General features: G+C 45.8%; 1 protein-coding gene across 3 annotated transcripts in view; it reads left to right on the top strand.

Annotated features, from left to right (window-relative positions):
- The first annotated feature begins 1,417 nt into the window (after positions 1-1,417).
- The window catches only part of ABL1 (ABL proto-oncogene 1, non-receptor tyrosine kinase), a 139,663-nt gene continuing 124,327 nt past the window's right edge, over positions 1,418-16,753 (top strand). For 2 of the 3 annotated variants that reach the window (XR_004277661.1, XM_032308734.1), the window contains exon 1: positions 1,418-3,044. Coding sequence is in view for 2 of the 3 variants with exons in the window: in XM_032308734.1 (XP_032164625.1) it covers positions 2,909-3,044 (136 nt within the window). In the remaining variant the exon portion in view is untranslated. The remainder of the gene's footprint in view (positions 3,045-16,753) is intronic. The other variant, XM_032308731.1, reaches the window with a different exon arrangement.

Raw genomic sequence — 16,753 nt, 5'->3', positions numbered from 1 at the left:
AGCATTGAGACTGGTTCTCGATGGGTGATGGCCAGGAAATGATTAGAGCATGAATAGAAAGGCAACAACATCTCTAAGAAGAAAAATCAGGACAAGATCATGGGTGAGTAAAGGGAACCAGGGTGTCCGATGCTTGAAGAATGAAGTAGCATTTATATCAAGTCAGGACTAAGTTCGCCGGCCAGGTTCTTTCACCAGAGGGCAAAGCTAAACCAACTCACACTTGAATTTGTAAGTTTGAGTTCTAAATTTGGGAACAAGTTCTCAAACGTGTCACATTCAGTGTGTCCCATGACCATTCTCAAAGCCGCTATCTACAAAATGACTACCATTTCCCCACCCAGCGGAAATATTCATAAAATATGTAACAATATAGTAACAGGGTTACAACACCTATAATGTGACTGTGGTTTTCCCTGAATAGCAACTTCTGAAAAATCAGTTGTCCAACGTGGCCAACAGTTGCACAGTGCAGTGGGAAAAGCATGGGCTTTGCAGCAAAATCGATCCGGGCTCAAACGGTGATTTGGTCACATGCTAACTAGGCAAGTGACCTTGAGTAAGTCACGTCTCTGAACCTTTAGCTGTGTAATAGGGAATAAAGGGGCCTGCGTGCTTTTTGCAGATCACAAGTGTGTATTTGCCCTTGTCTGCATCATTGGTTAGGCCCGCTAACCCAGCAATCTGCATTTTCTCGCCTAAGAGGGTGTTCTCACGCGCATACATGTGTATCTGTGAAATGAGGTCGTTTCATCTTAAAGGCTCTTTCTAGGCAGACATCTATGCCTGCGCCAGGCTTTGCCTGCGAGAGGTGCTTTACACACGCTGTTTCTTTAATGAGTGAGCCTCGGGATAACCCAGAGAAACAATGAATTCGAGAGCAATATGTCGGATGCTTCCCAGTCATTTATTTTTCGCTAGTTCTAATATTCACGCTTCTTGAGGAAAAGGTGAAAATTTGGGGAAGGAGGATAAGGCACCCAATACCTTGGTTTCCAGGAACGAGCCAAATTTTCTTCCCTAAGGAGGCTTAAGGAAGTAATCCAACTCCAGTTCCGAGACAATCCGATCCGCAGTTTTCCCCTTGCTTTGGCTCCTCGCCGGTGTCGCTCCCCGCGCAGGAGAGACATTGGCCAGCCCTACGCGAGACCGGCGAGAGTCCACCGGCTCCCTGGAGGGCGGGACCGAAGCTCAGGAGCCGGGAGCAGAGGGCAAGAAATCTCTAGGGCGCGCGTGCAGGGGCGGGCGCCGGAGGACTACAACTCCCGGCACACCCTGCGGCTTGCGCCGAATGCGGTTGGCTGGGAACTCCGGCCTCACTGCCCTCACTGGCCAATGGGACGCAGGAGAGAGACCTGACCCGGATTCTCAGAGGCCAATGGCCGTACAGGGGAGGCGGGGCTTCCTTACCACTCACCTTGCGCTAGGAAAAACCACATTTAAAAGGTCGTGCGGTGCCAAGTTCTGGCGGGTAGGGAGACCAGAGGCAGAAGGCGCGGCGGCATCCCCGAGAGCGGTCCCGGGAGGGCCCGGGTCCTCGCGAGGTGCGCGCCGGACTTCGCCGGGGGCGGGGTCAGGGGCGGGGCCTGGCCTCGTTGTGGAGCGGCTTCTAATCCATCATGGCGGCCGCGGGGGTCGGTGGCCGTCCCTGAGCAGCGCTGGAGCCGGAGCCGGTTCCTGGGTCCTGCGGCTGAGGAGCCCCTCCGTTGTCCACGGCCCCCACCTGCAGGGGGAGGCGGGGTCCCGCGGCGGAGTTCCGGGAATGTGACTGCCTGGCGGCGGCGGCTGTAGCCACGTCCGGAGCCGGGGGAGGGGGTGTCTCGGGCAGAGACCCCCGGGCTCGGGGCAGCTGAGGCGGCCGGGCCTCCTCCCCCCTCCGCCCGTCTCCCGCCTTCGGGGCCGCGAGGGTCCTTCGTCCTGTACAGCCCTGCCCCGACTCTGGGACACTGGGGGTGGTCTCTGTTTCCCCCAGACCTGGGACACCCGGTTTCCTGAGGCGTGGAAGGAGCGACGCCCCCGAGTAAGCCGCCCGTGCCCCGCCCTGGCAGCCTCCCCTTTACCCCCCCAGCCGCCCTTTGCTCCGTCTCGCGGCCCCTCGTTTGGCCACGGAGCTCCCCTCACCCCCCATTCATATCCCTTCCCTGCTGTCAGGTGGCCTCCCCTTGCCCCCAGGTTGCTCCCGGGAGCCTCCAATGCCCTGACTTCTTCCAATGTCACCTACGGTCCCCTTAGTCTCAGCCCAAACAAAAACTTTAATGCAGAGGAAAAGTCTGGACTGGTTTCACAGGCCTTTTAAAAAGCGGACTTAAAAGTTGCTGGCAATGCATTCCTTCTCGTCCGAGTCGAGGGCAAGCTCTCGCTGAAGTCTGGGTGACCCGTGTCCTTTTCCGGAGCGCACGGCAGAGAAGCAAGAGCGGCAGCTAGCTGGGCAGGAAATTTGTCGGAAGATGAAGAAACCAAGATAGGGGGTGGGTGACTTCCACAGGAAAAGTTCTGGAGAAGCATCCAGGGGCGATCAACATTTCCTTCGTGGTGTGGGAATCGAAATGACTTTAGTGTGACTTGACCCTTTTACAGCATCCCTGTGAATGTTTTTCTTCTTGAAAAGACAGAAGCTTACTCAGCCAGTAAAAGACACTTAAACTCGAGCAACTTTTGAGTAGCACTGCAATGACATTACTTCGAACGGATCAACTGCAGAAGTAATCGGAACTCCTGTTTACATATGTCAACCTAAAACTCTGCTTCCTTTAGTTAGGGAAGATGTCTTTTTGCGATTGACCTCAATTCCCGACTGGTGGAGATTCCGTGAATGTGAAATCCTAAACATACTGTTTCCTCCTAAGCCCGCTGACCATTCTGGACGATCTCGAACCCTCTTCTGGAAAGGGGTGCCTATCATTACTTTATGGGGCAGCAGCCTGGAAAAGTTGTTGGGGACCAGAGAAGGCCAAGTTTGCCTGCCCTGCACTTTATCAAAGGAGCAGGGAAGAAGGAGTCATCGAGGCATGGGGGCCCGCACTGCAATGTTTTTGTGGAACACGGTGAGTGCTTTTCAGGCTTTCTGGTCGTTGTTTCCTCGCGTCTTCAGCCTAGGAACGCATAAGGGACTTGTGGGCAGCGGCGCTTGTGTCCAGCTGTACTTAAAACTTGTGTTACTGTAGTTTTCTCTTGGTTTGTGGTGGAACTTTCTTTGTATAAGAAGTTACCTAGGATCTCTGGACGGCTTTATTCAAAATCTCTTCGGGTTGCTTATTTCTTGCCTAATTCCCCTTCTAACTCACTGTTGACCTTAGATAAGCCATTTTACTCTTCCAGTTTCCTGAGGAGATTGGACTTAAGTGCTTTCTCGGGATCAGAGTCCACGATCCTGCTCGGAACCCAAGGCTTGGGCTCTACCCACGGTAGAGCTTCATCCACAGAGAGCTTTCGTCATATGCTCAGAGTGGCTTGTGTTCCCCAAAAGGTTAAGAACCACAGATCCCAGCTGACACTAATATCCTTGACCTTTCCAGTCGTAAGTAGGACATGAAAATACCCACTTCCGGAGCTACGTGGGGAAGACTGAGTAGGGAAGCAGCGGCCCTTGTGAATTGAGGATACCCACCTTCTGGTTATTGTACCTGGTGCTGGAGTAATCCTTTCCCCAGGGATGGGTGGAGCTTTTATAACTCCTCTCCCTGTTCTGGATGACACTGGAGGCAAGAAAGGTGGTCCTTGACATTTTTGTGAACACAGGTGGCATTTGGTTGCAGACCGTGTGTGCGATGCCATCCTCGCTTCCCATAATTCTTTGTGTAGTTTCAAAGCAAAGGGTCAGCTGAGACTGATGCTCCGATCGGGGGCCAGCTGTGAGCCAATTAATTAGGGGCCTGTTTGTACTATGGTAGCTTGACATTTTTCAGACTGTGCACTTCGTATTGAAATATCGATCGCACCCGCCCTATAAGCAAACGTGAGATGAGTGCAGGTGGCCCACACTTTGAAATTCCATCATGAAGAGTGCCTTTTGACAGTGGGTGACCACGATAAACAAAGGTCTCTGTTGCATGAACTCGCACTTCCTTGACTGTGAAGGTTTACTTTCTTACAGAAAAATACCTCATCTAAATGATTGGATTACTCGCATTATATTTTTCCTTGAAATATTAGTTACATTTTAGCCCTGGTTTTAGACAGGCAAATATAGGAATTTGTTACATTATGGTGTAATTTCCCAATTCAGGATATATAAAGTGAATTATTTATGTTTTTAACTAGCGATGATCGTGCAGCCTTAGATAATGAAAATTGCTACAGACTCTTTGGAGAGCTTTGGCCAAACTTACCAGAATTTAAAATGCATATACCAATAACCCAGTAATCTCACTTCCAGGAAGCTCTTCTCATACAGAATGGTATAGTCTCCTAGGTGTCCTGATGCCCTTTCAGAGAGGGTTGAGAGGTTAAAACCATTTTCATATTAATGTAGTACTTTGATGTTATTTGCACTCTTTGCCCGAATGGTGCAGAAGTCATGCAGGGTCTGTAGGGTGCATCAAAGTGGTAACACTACACCTCACTGTACTAGTAGCCATTGTGTTCTTTGTACTCATTATGAATAAATTGTGCCACGTACCCTTAAATAAATACATAAAGATTTCATTTTTCACATAAGAATATCCTTGATGAAGCAGTAGGAAAGATTAATTTTATGAACCATTGACCCCTGTATACGTGGTTTTTTTTTTTTTTAGTGCTCTGAAGGTTGACTTCAGAAGTACATGTAAAGCACTTCGCTGTGCTCTAGGAGCTAGTGGTTATCTCCAAGAAAAGCAGATGGGCAGTTGTTTGAGTTGCAAGCTGTACTAGCTGCTTTTTTCATGGAACTACCATTTTTACTTGAACTAACACCAACAAAACAATGGTTATTCAGGCTAAAAAGAGTATAAAGGAGTCTTTCAAGGAAAACAACTGGTAGTATATGTGGCCAGTGATAAAATTTTAGCTTTTCAATGAAGATTAGGATTTTGGAAAACTTGTATCTGCTATTGTGATGTAGAGATTGGTGGTGATCCTTTACAAATGTGATGTTTTGATAAAACGAAATATTGATATAATGAAATATCTATTCAGAAAATCTACATAATTCAGTGAGCCAGTATTTTCTATTGATCAATATGTGATATTATAAAATCACACACAGGTGCAAGATAGACCCGTGGATTTTAATATAACAATTAACAAAGTTATTGTTATTAACAATAACAAAGTTCCCTCATACAGTTTTAGATTCTACATCACAACTAACCTTTAAGAAACTACCTTTTAGGGGCGCCTGGGTGGCTCAGTGGTTTGGGCTGCTGCCTTCGGCTCGGGTCATGATCTCAGGGTCCTGGGATCGAGCCCCGCATCGGGCTCCCTGCTTCGAAGGAAGCCTGCTTCCTTCTCTCTCTCTCTCTCTCTCTCTCTGCCTGCCTCTCTGCCTACTTGTGATCTCTGTCTGTCAAATAAATAAATAAAATCTTTAAAAAAAAAAAAAAGAAACTACCTTTTAAGGTATCTTGGTGTCACTTCAAAGAAAATCTACAGTTCTCTAAAAAGGTTACTTTTTTGGTGGAAAACAATTCTTTTCTAATAATAAAAAATGTTTTTAAATTAATAAATAATTAAAAGTTTTTCAGTTTGAATTTCTAATACGGTTAACATTGGTGAGACTGCGTGTAGAAATAAGAGCTCATTGGGGGTCCTCCATAAGCCTCAAGAGTGTGAAGAGGTCCTAAGATAAAACAGTTTGAGAACTGCTGCGACAGGGGGTCTGTCAGAAAGGCACACAAGCTGTTCATCGCCGGGGTACCCCACAGCACTAACCCTGAACGGCATCCAGTAGTGGGCAAGTGGAAAAAAGCAACTCGGAGATGGGTCCGCATGGTGCGGGAATTGGGATTTCGGCGGAGTGGGAGAAAACTTGTACTTTTTACTTTGCATTTGTGATTTCTTTCTCTGAAAAATTTGTGTTGTCTTATAATCCAAAAAATACAGAGATATAAGAACCCAATTGATGGCCTCCCAACCAAATAGTCACTTTCTTGCAGCAGCTTTTTCTGAGAGTTTGCCTGAGTCACGTTTTACTGAAGACAAAATCAGTTCCTTGGACTCCGACGTTCCTTTTCTAGGGGAACACAGTCTTACTTTGTCTTACAAATTGTTGATCTTTCTAGGGTGATCTTTCTAAGGGTTGGTTAATGTTCATATAAGTTGGATTAAAAATTTTTGCAGTTATAACACATGTGAGTGTTGGCTCAGATGCGAATCCGGAAGCCCAGAATTCTAACGGATGAGGGTGTCAGTGGTGAATCTGGAAGCACAGGGCAGGTAGCAGTTTTTTGCCAGGGTCGTTCAGGGTCAGAAGGGCTAGTCGTGTGTACAGGGAGAAAATAAAGGAAGCCATGATATTATTTCATGCATCATATAGTCCTTTCAAATTTCAGGGGCTCGACTAAAGAAAATTCACTTTCAGGAAAGTTGGTAAAAGAGGAACAAAAGCATTCTCCACTAGTAAGCCTCTTTTCCTTAGGGATTCTTTCTTGAACAAATGTTTATTGAGCTGGGACTATGTATCAGGTAATGTTTTAGTCATTGGTGATGCATTAGCAAACAAAAAACATCCCTGCGCTCTTGGAATTTACATTCTAGCGGGAGGAGACAGACCGTTAATAAGCGAGGTAGGTGAAATGTGAAGTGTGTTAGATGGTAGCGGGGCCGGGGGAGAGAAATGACGTAGAAAAAGGGCTAAGGAATGTTGGGAGCTGTGAGTTTAGTTAGGGAGGCCCCCCCTAAGAAAGTGGCCTTTGGAGGAGGGGGAGGGAACGAGCCTTGGAAATAACGGGGTAAAACCATTTCAGGGAGAGGGAATCCGGGTGCAGAAGCCCCCCAGAGTGGCTTATGTAGCGTGTTGTAGGAGAAGCCCGGAGTGGCCGGAGGTAAAGTGGAGGTGGGGAGAGAATGACTGGAGAAGAGTGTTGCCTTGTTGACCATTTGAAGATTTTGACTTTGACTCATGTGGTTTGGGAAGGAGTACCAAGCCCTGACTTACATTTTATTAAAATGTCCCTGGCTGCTGTATTCTGAAGGGGCGCAAAGAGGACGCAGGGCTTCCGCGGACGTGGGGGGGGGGGCCCGCTCTCGCCTGGATGGGAGCGGTCGTGGCTTGCACTGGGATGGCGGTGGTGGGGAAGGCTTCGGGTTCTGTGAATTCCCGCAGGCCCAGCGGGCGGATTTGCTGTTGGATGAGACAGGAGGCGGGGCGAGCCGGATGGCAAAGAGGTCAAGGGTGACTCCAAGGTTTTTGGCAAAATGGAGTCTTTTACTGAAATGTAGACTAGAAAAGTGGTTTTGTGGAGGTGCGCTGTGGGGATTGGAGATCAGGAGCTACTTTTGGGGCGTGCTACATCCGATGCCTGGTGGTAGGCATGTATGTAGGCAGACGGGTCGCACGTGCATTCGAGTCTGCCCCTGTGAATTCAGGGAAGCCGTCCAGGCTGGAGAGGGAACTTGGGAGTCGTCAGGTTGTAGGTGGTATTTAAAGCTGTGAAAAGGGTGACAAGCCCAAGGGAGAAATCTCCAAGTAAGAACCTTTCAAATACATAAGGTGACATTCAGTGGTTTAGGAAATTAAGACCTCACATTTTTCTGTAGGATTAATTTGAGTCCTTTCGGGGGATGGCGGCATTCACGTTTTGCCTGAGAATGATTTTAACTCCTTTTTAAGTTTTGAATCCTGTTTTCTATGCGGACTTTTTTTCCCTAAATCTAAAAATTGCAGATTTAACAACAAAAAAAAAAATGCACACAACTTTTCCTATTCTTGGTAGTGACTGTTTTTTTTTTTTTAAAGATTTTTTCTTTATTTATCTGACAGAGATAACAAGCAGGCAGAGAGGCAGGCAGAGAGAGAGGAGGAAGCAGGCTCCCTGCAGAGCAGAGATCCCGATGTGGGGCTTGATCCCAGGACCCTGGGATCATGACCTGAGCAGAAGGCAGAGGCTCAACCCACTGAGCCACCCAGGTGCCCCGGTAGTGACTGTTTTAAATATAAAATTTACAAAGTTTTGTAGGCACACCTGGCTGGCTCAGTTGGTAGTGTGTGTGACTCTTGGTCTTGGGGTTGTGAGTTCGAGCCCCACGTTGGGGGTAGAGTTTACTTAAAAAAAAAAAAATTAAATAAAATTTAAAAATAAAAAGTTTTTTTATGCGTTTCTAGGTAATGCTTTAAAAATTGAAGATTTTTAAAAATAAATTATTTCTGGATTTTCTAATTTTAAGCTAGTACATGTATGTCCTTCTTATTTGGTTATGTCATGTTGTTTTATTTATGAGCTTACCTGAAAACTGGTTTTAAGAAATTGTTTACTATCATTTTAAAACTATATTATAAATCTCAAAAAACAAATGAACAAACACTTTATTGAAGGTAGGGGCACCTGTGTGGTGCAGTTGGTTAAGTCTTTGAGTCTTGGTTTCTGCTCAGGTTGTGATCTCAGGGTTGTGAGATCCAGCCCCTTGTCAGGCCCTGTGCCCAACCTGGAGTCGGCTTGGGGTTCTCTCTGTCCCTCTCCCTCTGCCCCTCCTGCTCATGTTTGCACTTTCTGTCTCAAATACATTATAAAATAAATCCTCTAAATAAAGCTTTATTGAAGGTCATAGAATAGGAATTTGACAGATCAACACTTACTCCCATCACTGTTAAATTATACTAAATATCCATATACATAAGAAGGTGGGAGACAGTGCAGCTATGGAGTCTTATAGGTACTGAAGTTAGATCAGTCAGATTTTTAAAAAGAAGTTGTTTGGAAAGATTATATTTATGTACTTATTGTTAGGTATTGAGTTCTGAACTGTGAAAATGCAGAATTGTATATATGTACCTTTTTTTAAGACACCCTGTTATTTCTCATAGGTGAATACGTTTTTGTTTGTTTGTTTGTTTGTTTGTTTGTTTTTTAAAGATTTTATTTATTTACTTGACAGAGAACACAAGTAGGCAGAGAGGCAGGCAGAGAGAGAGGAGGAAGCAGGCTCCCTGCTGAGCAGAGAGCCCGATGCGGGACTCGATCCCAGGACCCTGAGATCATGACCTGAGCCGAAGGCAGCGGCTTAACCCACTGAGCCACCCAGGCGCCCGGTGAATACGTTTTATATGGCCTTCTTTTCATGAAACTTTATTACCCATTTTAAGAAATATGCTAATAGGGACACCTGGGTGGCTCAGCGGGTTAAGCCTCTGCCTTCAGCTCAGGTCATGATCTCAGGGTCCTGGGATCGAGCCCCGCATCGGGCTCTCTGCTCAGCGGGGAGCCTGCTTCCCCCCTCTTTCTCTGCCTGCCTCTCTGCCTACTTGTGATCTCTGTCTGTCAAATAAATACAATCTTTTTAAAAAAAATACACTTATAAATATCGAAGAAAACAGGAATTTCAGTTGTGGGATAAAGGAGGAGGATCAAAAATGATTTAATCCAAAGAATTTTTACCTTAATGAAGCGTTCTGTCAAAGAAAATAATAAAGATTGGAGAAAACATGAAATCATTTTCCATTGGCTAAGGATTTCACTTATGCGTCACATCTCCATGTGATAGACAGTGGTGTGTTGTGACGCGTGTTGCAAATAACGCATTTTTTTGCATGGGGGAATAGAGATGAGTTAACATGCTTGAGCTGAGAATTATACCCAGAGGAGTATATCAGGCACATTATCTTAGTCTAGGGGGAAAAGGTTAAATTTGCTACTTAGAAGATAAGCTTCAGTAAAAGAAAGCACTCCCTGAAGGCTTCCTTTGATGCATATTCCGTCATTCCCCACTTCCTCGCCTTTTTGGTGATTGTGCCCTGACTCTTCTCTGTGTCCACAACCTGCCTGCCTTTCAGAACTGCCTGGGTCCCACCTCTCACTTGAACATAAATTCTGATGTGCTTTTTAATATTATTACTATTTTTTTAAAAAAGATTTTATTTATTTGACAGAGAAAGAGATCACAAGTAGGCAGAGAGGCAGGCAGAGAGAGGGGGAAACAGCCTCCCTGCTGAGCAGAGAGCCCGATGTGGGGCTTGATCCCAGGACCCTGGGATCATGACCTGAGCCGAAGGCAGAGGCTTAACCCACTGAGCCACCCAGGTGTCCCTATTACTATTGTTTTTTATCCATGCCTGACATGGAGCTTGAATTTATGACCCTAAGATCAAGAATCACATGTTCTACCAATTGAGCCAGCCAGACGTTCCTAATGTGCTGTACCCAAATTTGGGGAGTCTAAATAAATATCTTCCCGATTTCTAACTTAATGCCACTGTGGTTAGAGAAGGTCTTCTGTAAATCTTAGTCTTTTGACATTTACTGAGACTAATTTTCTGGCCCCGCTTATGACCTGTCTTATGGAATGTTCCATTTGTACTTGAAAAGAGTATATATTCTGCAGTTGTAATTTTCTGTGAATGTGAATTAGATCAAGTTGGTTGACAGTGTTGAAAATCTTCCACATCCTTACTTATTTTTCGTTGGCCGATTTTTTTTTTTTAAAGATTTTATTTACTTATTTGAGAGAGATCTCAAGTAGGCAGAGAGACAGGCAGAGAGAGAGGGGAAGTAGGCTCCCTGCCGAGCGGAGAGCCTGATGTGGGGCTCGATCCCAGGACCCTGAGATCCTGACATGAGCCAAAGGCAGAGGTGTAAGCCGGTGAGCCACCCAGGCGCCCCTTGTCTGCCGATTTTATCTGTACCTTTCCTGAGTGTCTTTGGGTTCTCTTTTTTCACTGAGAGGCGGGTGTTAAAAATTAGCAGCTATGATGATGGGTTCCCCCCTTTAATTCTATCAGGTTTTTTTAGCCTTAAAAGCAATTATTAGGAAACAAAGACTGGGGGGAAGGCCTAAGCATTTAACTCAAGAGGCTGGAAAGACAAAGTAGTCCATAGCACACAGATGTAAGAGAGTCGTGACGGTGACAAAAGAAATTAAGAAATGAAAATATCAATAAAACCAAAAAGTCACGCGGGAAAGCGTCTGTAAAATAGGCGGCCTTCTAGCAGGACTGATGAAGGAAAGGATGAGGCAGGAGTGAGTGGTACTTAGGACCGACGGGAACGTAACTGCAAACATGTGGTCGGTTTGTGTCTTGTATTTGGAAGCTCTTTTGGGTCAGCAACACTGTGGTTTTTTTCTTTCTGTTGTTTAGTTTGGGTACTTTCTGTTGATCTCTCTTCAAGGCTGCTAACCCCTCTGCGGTTGTCAGTCTCTGCGATTCTCATTGTAGGTGTGCTAGTTTCAGTTTTAGAATTTCCATGTGGTTCTTTTTGATAGTTCACGTTTTTTACTGAGATTCGCCATCTTCTCACTTATCAGGCCCATCTTTGCCTCCAATTTCTTTTCTTTTCCTTTTTTTTTTGAAGAGTGCTTACTTGAGAGAGAGAGAGAGAGACAGAGATAGCGAGAGGAGCATAAGCAGGGAGGAGAGAGAGAAGCAGGCTCCCCACTGAGCGGGGAACCTGCTGTGGGGCTCCATCCCAGAACCCCGGCGTCATACCTGAGCTGAAGGAAATGCTTAACGAACCGACCAAGCCACCCAGGCACCCCTGTTTCCAAATTCTTAAAAGTATTTATAATGAAGAACTTGACTGCTAATTTGAATATCTGGGTGATTTGGGGGTCAGTTTTTATGGATTGCTTTTTCCTCTACATTGCAAATCAACATTTTCATGTTTCTTAGCATGTTGAATAATTTTTTATTGTGTGTCAGATATGTGGATGTCACACCGTAGGGATTCTGGATCTTGTCTTACTTGGAGAAACTTTCATTTCTTTCTTTCTTTCTTTTTTTTTTTTTAGGATTTTATTTGTTTATTTACAGAGATCACGAGTAGGCAGAGAGGCAGGCAGAGAGAGAGGAGGAAGCAGGCTCCCTGGTAAGCAGAGAGCCCGATTCGAGGCTCAATCCCAGGACCCTGAGATCATGACTTGAGCCGAAGGCAGAGGCTTCAATCCACTGAGCCACCCAGGCGCTATCTTTCTTTCTTCCTTCCTTCCTTCCTTCCTTTCTCTCTCTCTCTCTCTCTTTCTTCCTTCCTTCCTTCTTGTCTTCCTGTCTTTCTGTCTTTCAAGAGGCTTTCGTTTCTTTCTCACAGACAGTTCCTGGCCTGTTCTTTTGACCTTGTCAGGCGTGGTTTTATGCTTTGTTTGAGCGAGTCTGTTTCGGATTTACACTTAGTCTGAAGGTCTGGCCCTTACTGTAGAGGGCGCTCTTCAGACTTAATGCTTGACCTTTCTGGCCTGTCCGCTAAAGAGTGGAGGCAGCAGGTCTCCTCCACAGGGGATTGGCCAGTGTTTGAGTGTCAGGCACCCTGAGAGATTAACCCTCCGGTCACCGCTGTTTGTTGGGCGTTCCAGAATCTCACCTTGCTCGTGTCTGCCCAGAGTACCACAGAGTACTTCCCTTCTCTTCTGCCCCCCCTGCAACGCCTCCTCTCAGATATTCTGCCTCCGCATTCCAGCTGCCTCCACAGCCTGCAGCCTTGGATCCCTGGCGCAGTCTGCTTCCTCAGCTCCAGGAGAGTGCTCCTGCTTTGGTTTGGGCTCCAACTCCCCACACCACAGCGAGAAGGTGCCCCGAGGCCGAGGCCGGGAGGCAGGAAGTCGGCGGTGGTGCAGGCCGCTCACCCTGTGGGTTCTCTTCTCAGGGCTTACAGTCCTGCTGAACCTGTTGTTGAACACCTGGAAACAGCTGTCTTGAGTATTTTGCTTAGGGCAGAGGCTGTCTGATAGGAGAGTTCCAGTTGCTCTCTGTTCTTTACAGACTTTGATCTTGTCAGTGTTTTAAATGCGAGCTCTTTGTGTGGTTGTGCAGTGCTGTCTCCTTGCGATTTTGATTCAGTAGCTTCTTGGATGACTCACCGAAATTAAGCTCCTTTTCATATGCTAATTAGCCATTTTGATGTCTCGTACTTCTGTATTGTGTGTCCGTATTGGTGTGTATGTATGTGTGTCTGACCTGTCAGTTCACCTCTTTTGTCCCTTTTTCTATTTATGTTTCTTACTGATTTGCAGGAGTTATTTGTATATTCTGAGTACAGGTCTTTTGTTGGATGTTTTTATTACTAATATCTTCTCACACTCTGTGGCTTGTCCTTTCACTCTTTTCTAAGATTTTATTCATTTGACAGAGCACAAGCAGGGGAAGCAGCAGGCAGAGGGAGAAGCAAGCAGTCTCTCTGGTGAGCAGGGAACCCAACATGGGGGTCCATCCCAGGACCCCAGGATCATGACCCTCTTGGGAGGCAGATGCTTAGCCGATTGAGCCACCTGGGCTCCCCTTGCCTTTTCACTCTTAATGGTAACTCTGAGGAATCAAAGTTTTAAATTTTTTCTAAAGATTTTATTTATTTGACAGACAGAGATCACAAGTAGGCAGAGAGGCAGGGAGAGAGGGAGGAAGGGAAGCAGGCTCCCCGCCGAGCAGAGAGCCCGATGCGGGGCTCGATCCCAGGACCCCGAGATCATGACCCAAGCTGAAGGCAGAGGCTTTAACCTGCTGAGCCACCCAGGCGCCCCAAAGTTTTTAATTTTAATGTAGTTCAGCTTAACAGTTTTTTTTCTTTAAGGCTGGTGCTTTTTTATGTCCAGTGTAAGAACTCTTTGTCTCCCCTAAGGTCATGAGAAAGTTCTTTTTTTTTTTTTTAATTAAGTTTTTATTTTAATTCCAGGGTGCTTAACATAGTTAAGGTTTCATGAGGAAATTTTATTTTATTATGTTTCATACACAAATCTACATTGCACTTGGAATTGACTTTCTTGTTCTGGGATGATGGTTTACTTTTATTTTTTTCATATTGACCTCTTCTTTAATCGAAGAGCACGTTTGCTGCTGTATAAATCAGGTATCGATATATGTGTGGGTTTGTTTGGGAACTCCTTAACTCTGTTCATTTGTTCTGTTTGTCTGTCCTTGCACCAGGGTCATACTATCTTAAATACTGGAGCTTTAAAATAAGTCTTAATATCTCGCGGAGTAAGACCTCCAGTTTTGTTCTTCAAGATTGTCTTGGCTTTTCTTTCTCCTTTGTATTTCCAAACACATTTTTTTTTTTTAAGATTTTTTCTTTTCATTTGACAGAGAGCGAGAGGGAATGCAAGCAGGTGGAGTAGGAGAGAGAGAGAGAAGCAGACTTCCCGCCGAGCAGGGAGCCAGACCCCGGGCTCGATCCCAGGACCCTGGGATCATGACCTGAGCCAAAGGCAGACATTTAATGACTGAGCCACCTACAAATACATTTTAGAATCAGTTTTATCAATTTTCTACCAAAGCAAAAATACCAGTGGGGATTTTCTACTAGGATTACACTAAATCTATAGATTACTTTGATCCTAGGAATAAATAATGGAATATAAAGACTTCTTACTGATGAAAGCAAACCACTTCAGGATACTTTTTTCTCGTTAATCCTAAAGGCTGAGTGATTCCTATAAACTGTTGAAAATTTCAAAATATCTGCTTATTCCAGATTCACCTTTATTGTGTGTTTTTTTTTTTTTTAATTCTACTTTTCTTTGACACCTAGTACTTGGTTTTTGCTGGTAGAGACCATATTCATAATCTTCACCGGACCAAGCATTATATTTTGTACAGACTAGATGCTCAGTAAATATGGGATTGAATATCATTGATTATCTCAGTGCCTACTCTGTATTATGCACTGTCAAGCTGGTGTATACAGCCGACTACCCTGGAACAAGGCGACAAGATAGCCGGCCGGCAGAAGGCTCTTTGTGTCCAGTTTACAATCCTAAGGGCCACCGTTGGCCATCTGCTTGGGAAAATGGTTGCCGCCTTTGGACCAGCAGTGTGGGGGTGGGTCTGACGAATGGGCCAGGGCAGCGGGGTGCTTGTTCAACTTGATGATAGTTGTTACAAGGTGAGCAGACCCCTGGCCTGCATCTGTCATCTCAGTTCTTATCTTTGTATGTCAAGGGCTGCTTGTGGCCACTAACTAAATCTCGCTTATACAGTTGCATTTTCAGGAACTCCTAAACCACTAACTGGAACCTTCACTCAGTGGATTTTGTTTCTGTCACTTGCACTTCTATGAAAGAAAGGCAGCCGATCCAGTTACAAGAGTTTAGTCAAAATGAACAATTCCGGCATTTGCCCTGGTGATACATGGATTCACCACAAATTTCTGTACTTTCTACTTCTGCAATATCATATAATAGTTCCTGGTTTTATTGGTGATTCTGTAGCATCCTGAGTGTCTGTCTGTGGTGCAAGTGAAAGATTGAAGTATTTTTAAAGCTCTTGTTTCTCGGTTCTCCGTGCAGGTAGCGTAGGCATTATTCCTGTTGCTCAGTAGAGAAAACTGTGGTTCAGGATGGTAATGAAGTGTTTTTAGAATGATATTGCTGATTTGTTATAGAACTGGATTTGAAATCAAATACTTTTTTGTTGTTGTTTTGTTTTTTGTTGTTGTTGAGATGTTTGGATTTTTTTTAAACGTATGTTATTAATGGGCATCTGGGTGACTCAGTTGGTTAAGCGTCTGCCTTCAGCTCAGATTGTGATCTCAGGGTTCTGGTCTCGAGCCCCGCATTGGGCTCCCTGCTCAGTAGGGAGTCTGCCTTTTCCTTCCTCTTCCTCTGCTCCTGCTCATGCCTTCTTTCTCTCCCTCTCAAAAAAATAGATAAAATCTTAAGAAAAAAGATTTTATTTAAAAAGTTTTTAGATTTATTTATTTGAGAGAGAGAATGTACTCGTGAGTTGGTGAGGGGCAGAGGGAGAGAGAGAGAAAATCCCCAAGCAGATTCCCACTGAGTGGGGAGCCCGAGTCGGGGCTTGATCCCAAGATCCTGTGATCATGACCGGAGCCCTAAGGAGCCGGCCACTCGACTGAGGTCAGGTACTTCTTGAGAGCTTGAGTATTTTTTCTCCCCAAAACATTACTTTTTGAAGATGAACTAGAACTAATCCTTTTGAAAATGTTCACAGCCCTGAAATGAGGGAGTGTTTTGAGTTAGAATTTACTTCAATAAAATGTTTATTTTTTCACCATTTTGTGGGATATGTTTTTGATACTGATTTTCATAATGAATGCACACAAATACCCAGGCTCAGAGCTGTGTCCTTGCAGCCGCTCAGGGCTGGAAAGGACCCAGAGGCTGGCTCCTTCCCCGTGCATCAGCAGGAGTCCCCGCGCTCCCTGAGGGGCTGTTCTTGTACGTGTGAGTGCGGGTCGAGGGGGCGGCCTGGCCCCCACAGAAGACATGGCAGTCTGGTGGTGGGAGGAAGAGTAGAAAGGACAGTCACCTACTAGGGTGCAAGTATGGGCCAAGACGTGTGGGTCATGCAGAAGAGCACAAGACCTCGCCTGTCCTCCCGTGCTTGTAATCAAGTACGGGGCAGCAAGAGCAGAGGACGAAAACCCTGGTGAAAAGGACACAGGATGAGAGCCTAGGAGACGGGGCGGGGGGGTGTTGGTTGGGACTGGTAGGGCCGCGGCTCCTCCCCGGTGCATAGTCGGTGCCGTGGGGGCCGCCGGTCTAGCCCAGACCGTCTCTGGCAGGAGGCCCATGCCTTTCTCACACCCGTTGTCCAGATAGGGGAATACAGCCATTTGCCCTCGGGTCTTCATCCTCCGTTATGGCGTGGGGCTTCTCCCCAGGCCTAGCGAGGACATGTGTCCTGTACGGTGGCCGGCTGTGCCTGGTTTTGGCTAAACTCACAGGATGGCCATTT

The sequence above is a fragment of the Mustela erminea genome, chromosome 12 (genome assembly GCF_009829155.1).
Source record: "Mustela erminea isolate mMusErm1 chromosome 12, mMusErm1.Pri, whole genome shotgun sequence".
NCBI classification, from domain to species: Eukaryota; Metazoa; Chordata; class Mammalia; order Carnivora; family Mustelidae; genus Mustela; species Mustela erminea.
This window is presented reverse-complemented; position numbering and strand designations above follow the sequence as displayed.